Below are 6,000 nucleotides of genomic sequence, written 5' to 3'. Positions count from 1 at the left end.
ATGTTTATAAAAGTTAGCTTTATCTAAACCCTGTATGTGAAACCAATTGACTTTTCAGCCGAAATATGGAAACAGCCGGTTTCCATATTTCGCACCTCAGTTTTGTCTTCGCTTCGCCAATCGGTTCGACTGAAAAAGAATCAGTTCAAAACAATGATTCGTTCATGAATCAAACATGAGAGAGAGAGAGAGAGAGAGAGAGAGCGCGAGAGCGCCCCGTCCTCATAGTATCAGAGGTAGTGTGGGCGTGCACAGAGCGAGGATCCTGCAAACATTAACCAGGTGGTTTTTCCTTGCACATTTCCCTCTCATTTTCATCCTCCAAGCTGCGCTGGAGAGACTTTCTTGTGCGTCACGAGGAATTAAAGTAACTTTACTGGAGCAATGCGGGAGCCGAAAACCAACATCTCCTCGGATATAGACCCCTGAAACCCCCACAAACTCCACTCATGGCCACAGCCTGGCCACCCGCCACACAGAGCACTTTATAAGAAAGAAATCTACCGAAATCACAGGACGAGAGCTTCATAAAACGAGCGACTCGCTGTTTGATCCAGATGGCGGGACACGAATGGGATGATTGGTTTGAACGGGAGGAATTGATCGGGCAGATCAGCGACATCCGAGTGCAGAATCTGCAAGGTAAGAGTGCTGGAGGCATGGGATGGGTAGAAGAGTATGATCACGAACATTGGTAGCCTATAGAAGTAATTGGAGTTGATCCAATCTCTCCATTCACCGTTCGCTTTGAAAAAGATAGATACATTTACATGTAACAATATACCGGCGAGATATAACAGCGTTGCGCTTTAGTGTTCCATTATGGCAAGCCATTTTAACATGCATTCCTTCAAACGTACTGTACCTATTTTATGTTACTCATAGGCCTCCGTGTTTTTTTAAGTATTAGCTAATAAATAATTCAATAGTGACTATTACATTTTTCAGTCTCACTAGTAACATTTCAGTACTTAGATACAAATAATGGTCACTGAAAATTGAAAAGCTTATCTAATTCTTTTACAAGTTTAGTTTAGATATATTTAGCGGGTACTTCAATTAGCACTGGACTTTAGCTGTTAAGGGGCTGCTTTACATTGTCAGCGATTTGGAGTGACAAACTAGACATCATTCATTTTCATTGACAGCTGGTGATTTCCAGTGACACTAGCAACAGAGGCCATTGCCAATGCAACAGAGTTGACAGATTTAGATTTATCTTGCCATAGGCCTAAGTATTGAGATGACGAGTTAATATTTTAATTTGCCAAAACCTGTTTGACTTTGAATTAAGACAGTTTAGTACTTGTGTACGGTTTCCTTGGCCTTCTAAAGTCCAAAGTATACAGTTTTTATGCGTACTCGAGGGCTCACGTACAGTGCCCATGATGCAAATTTCGTCACCAGCATAGTATGCGCGTACTGTACACGTGCCGCCCGATTTTTGTAACTTTGTATGCGCAGGTTACTCATGTAATTTGTTTTGCACAAATCAGTTGTTCCAGAAGGTGACAACACTGGCCTGGGCCGTCGTTTCACAGTAGAAACAGAAACTAAAGAGACCGAACAACAACAAAATCCCAGAGACTGCAATGACAACAGATGCCCCTGTTGACAAGCGCTTGTGTGAAGGCGCCATGATATCGCTGCAACTTTAGTTTAAAAAGAGTACAGAGAAATTTTTATTGGTCATAACTTCTGGAGGAAAATGGCGCAGACACTGGACGAAGTGGACAAACTTTCTAGAATGCATGTGTCGACCACCTGCATTCGCGTACGCTATCAAATGGCATATACTTTGAAAGGCTACACATTCGACTGTATGTAAACGCTAGAAAAGGTGTACTTTGGGCTTAAAAGTTGCAAAATGTAACTTTTTTTTAATTTTTTTTTTTTTTTTTACCAAATTTAGTCATTTAATGCTTATTATTAACAAAAAAGAAACACTATTAAATATTATGGAGAAATTCTTGTAATGCCCCTACTACACTGTACAATATTACTGCTATTGAATTGACTTTTGGGGAAAAAGGAGGATAATTATTTTTTTTTCTTTCTTTCCAGAATGTTCTTTTGTATGTTGATATTTTATTTTTGATGTAATCTTTACATGTTTCTTATTAACTGTCTGACTTTGAAATAAGATAGATTACAACTTGTTCAGGTAACCCACAAAATAGTCAATATTTGAAAATATGTACTCACGCACAAGGATAAAATACTTGTGATGTTAGAAGTAATATGTACTTTATAAAATACTAAAATTGAAAAATATTTTATTCACTTTTGGATAATTTCTGTTATTAAATATGTATATAAAATAAGTATGAGTAACAAGTAATTAGTTTTAAGGAATAAATGTTACAGTGGCTTGCCATAGTTGTTCTTATTATTCAGTACTTTGTATGATTAGTAACTTGACAACTGATAGAAGACCTCTATAAATTTGATCATCCAGAACCTGTCGAATTTATAGACATGATGCAGAACCAACGGGTCACTGAAAAAGGCTGAATGATTTTTTTTTTTTTTCTTTTTTTTTTTTTTCAAAGACAACTTTCTAGAGAGGGGAAGCAACAGTTATCTGAATATAGTCTGCATGTGACTGTTCACCTGCAAAGCAGCATCAGGTCCTACTTATTTGACGCATAAACACGAATAAATCATTGCCCTGGAAAGAATTGATTTAATGAGCAGGAGTTTTACACATCACTGATTGTGCATGTTCTCGGCTTTGCCATCAATTACTTTAATGTGCACCGTTAATCGCTGCTCAGTGTTGGCCGGTGGCATTTCAGGCTGTTATATGTGTTTAGTATTGCAGGTTTCATGACTATGAATGACTAAATACATGTCAAGAAGGGAGAGAATGAACATTAGGGCCTGTAAAGTAGCTCTCTGAAAACTTTCAGATTGAATATAAGCCCTCTGGGCTGCTCCTGTGGCCTAGTGCTGTTCATTGCAATAGGGATTTAGGATGTAATGTGGCTTGTATAGGGCTTAGTGGCAGAGAAATTACTGGAGAATATAAATGAAACATAGCAGAAGACAGATGCTGGAAGCAGATTACATAACATATTGTCTTCATTGAAAGAGCAATGCCCTCTGCATTGGACCACTGGAATTTCAGTGCAATAGTCTGCAGGCCCTTGAGAGCTTCCCAGATAATTGGGATGCAGACTCATCTCAGTGCATGTCTACTGCTGCAGGTTTGTTTTGAAAAGGAGGCAAAATCCATATCTTTATTAAAAATGCATGTGTACAACAGTGCAGTTGCATTTTGAAATGTTTTAACTATTCTTATAATAAATTGATTAAACTCGAGAATTAATATTTTTAACCACACTAGTTGTTGTCGTATCGGCCACAACAAACTGTTGATTATCGGTTATCATTATTGGCCCAGAAATTCCATATCACTGCATCCCTCTTGCTTGAATATTTTAGACTTTTGTGTGTGTTTTCCCCCTTATTCAGACGTAATAAAGCAGGAAGACTGAAGCGTATGCTACAAGGAAAGCATCTGTTTGTATTCAGGTTTCGAACTTGGTCTGTAAGTGCTTTTTATCATAAAGGTCTAAGAATCTTCTAAAACGGTGATAAAACAAAACCACTTGCCACGAAGCATGCAGAGCACCACTGATGATAGCAGTCTAAGAGTCAGACATCTGCTGAAGCGTTCTGAAGTGCTGAAACAGAGCCAGTTTGCACCAGGGTAGAAAAAGTGCAATAAAGTAGAGATCAGTGCGACTATACTGGTCTCTGTTTGGATGAGTTGTCAAGCAGGACAGATTTTCATATGAAGTGTTGAATGAGAAATTGCTCAAATACCCCCTCCCTCCCTGTTTCACGTGCACGCTTGCATACTTTTTAGGCACTTTTTTTTAGGAAGTGCTGGTCTACATTAGAAGGCTTTTCAAAAAGAGTTGACCGTAGGGTAGAAGACTGAGTTTGCAGAAACAACTTGAAATCAGGATAGTATCTCCCTGTCTTTTCCGTTATTCTCTTGTGTTTATCTGTAATTTTCCTCAGGCAAACCAACAAATTGACTTTCTTTCTTGAAGCAACTCCGACATCCACTCAGCACAAATTTAGCCTCACTTTAAAGTCTTCCCTTCTGTTCCCTGTTTATGCAGGGAACATGATGAAATGATGAAATCTAAGTAGTTCATTCCTGTTGTGTGGCTCGTTGTTTGGTTAAAGGGATCATCATTTACTCACCCTCATCATTTACTCTTCCAAATTTTTATGACTTACTTTCTTCAGATAAGAAAATACATTGAAAAAAAAATCACAGTATTTTTGTCCATACAGTGAAAGTCTTTGGGGTTCAATATTTGTAACATTCTTCAAATGATCTCCTTTTTGTGTTCCACAGAAGAAAGAAAGTCATACAGGTTTGGAAAAACATTAAAGGGGTCATGAATTGAGAAATCAACTTTTCCTTGAGCTTTTGATATATATAAGAGGTCATCGTACTATAAGAATATCCTGTAAGTTTCAGAACTGAAAACTTCCTTGTTAGTCCAATAAAAGCTTTTATTAAAACCAGGCCCAGCGAATGACTCGTCCCGGAATGTGCCTATCGCGCCTCCACAGAAGAAATCAATGCATCATTGCAATTTTAGCCCCGCCCACTGGCATGTTAGTAAGATGACGAGGAGAGAAGAGCAATACAGGACTAAAAATAGCATTACCTTTCAAAGGGTCCTAATGCTAGGAATATGGTTATTTATTTTCAACAATGTGAATGTCTCAGTTGAGCATTATTTATTTGTATTCGGTACATTTCACTGTGGATTCTTTGGTAAATAAATTGCATTTCGGTGCAGGCTTTGCAAACAGACTTTTACGATATGGACTCGACAGTAACGCAACAACATGTAAGTAATCGTGTTAATTCTAATGCCTGATCTGATATGTAATGATTCATGTACAGTCAGATGTTCTTTGTCTGTGTGTCAATAAATCAAACCAGTGACTAAACGGTCAACTTCACATTGTTTCTCTTAGTAGGATGAAAATAATCTATTATTTAAACTGTGATTTAATTATATACAGAAAGCAATCAAAGAACGCTTCCTTTACAATCGCTAGAGCTGTCAATCAAACAGCTTGAGTTTATCAGTGATTGACGTCTGGACACGTGCCAAAACTCCCATTTTATTCAACGAATCTCTTAGTTACATTATGTTTGCACTGTTAGTTAAGATGAAAGGATTTGTTAGTGTGCAGAAATTGAGTTGCAATGATGAGATCCCTGCATTCACATGCTCAACAACATGTCTGTGATCGGCTACAATGTTCATCACTGCAACTATTCATGCCACGATCTAAATATAATGGCATTAATCCAAATGTAATGCTATAATCAACATTTTTCATGAATAGTAACCTTGAGAACTGTAATAGTAAAAATGTGCTAAAAGTTTTTGAGAGTTCCACATGTAATACTTTCTTATTTCATAGGCAAAGATGTTAGCCAATCACAGCAGAGGGCGTTTACATTGAAGTCTCACAGCAGACACGCCCCTTAAAACAGAGCCCTCAAATAAGAGGGCTAAAATCAGGGTAGGAAAAATGCCTTTTATTTCTAAATTATGACAATTTTTGATGTAAAAAGCATATTAACATTATAAGTGCACCCCAGGAAACATTATAAAACAATAAAACATTACAGTTCATGATCCCTTTAATGTGAGTAATGAAGAATTTCATTTTTGGATACACTATCCCTTCAAAGACCTACATAATGTTAATGTTACTGAAAATTATCAATAACCTAATACAGTCAGTTTTATGTGCATTCACTTATATTTGCTGATGGGAATCCATACAATGCAATGTACCATTCACTTAAAGGTAATGTACTTTTTGAAACGTCCTTTTCCTGTTGTTTATCTTCAAGCATAGTTCTATGTTTTTGGAATTACCTGAAGAGTCTCAGATAAAAGTTGTTGTTATAGTGCAGAAAGGAACTTGGAAACCTTGGAATGTTGC

At 37.4% G+C, this 6,000-nt stretch overlaps 1 protein-coding gene across 1 annotated transcript in view; it reads left to right on the top strand.

Moving 5' to 3' along the window:
* Nucleotides 1-227: 227 nt before the first annotated feature.
* The window catches only part of clmna (calmin a), a 31,447-nt gene continuing 25,674 nt past the window's right edge, over nucleotides 228-6,000 (top strand). Inside the window, 1 exon segment of the mRNA XM_051869199.1 lies at nucleotides 228-642. Within this exon segment, the coding sequence (XP_051725159.1) occupies nucleotides 558-642 (85 nt within the window). The 5' untranslated portion in view covers nucleotides 228-557.

The sequence above is a fragment of the Ctenopharyngodon idella genome, chromosome 17, assembly GCF_019924925.1.
Source record: "Ctenopharyngodon idella isolate HZGC_01 chromosome 17, HZGC01, whole genome shotgun sequence".
NCBI lineage: Eukaryota > Metazoa > Chordata > Actinopteri > Cypriniformes > Xenocyprididae > Ctenopharyngodon > Ctenopharyngodon idella.
This window is presented reverse-complemented; position numbering and strand designations above follow the sequence as displayed.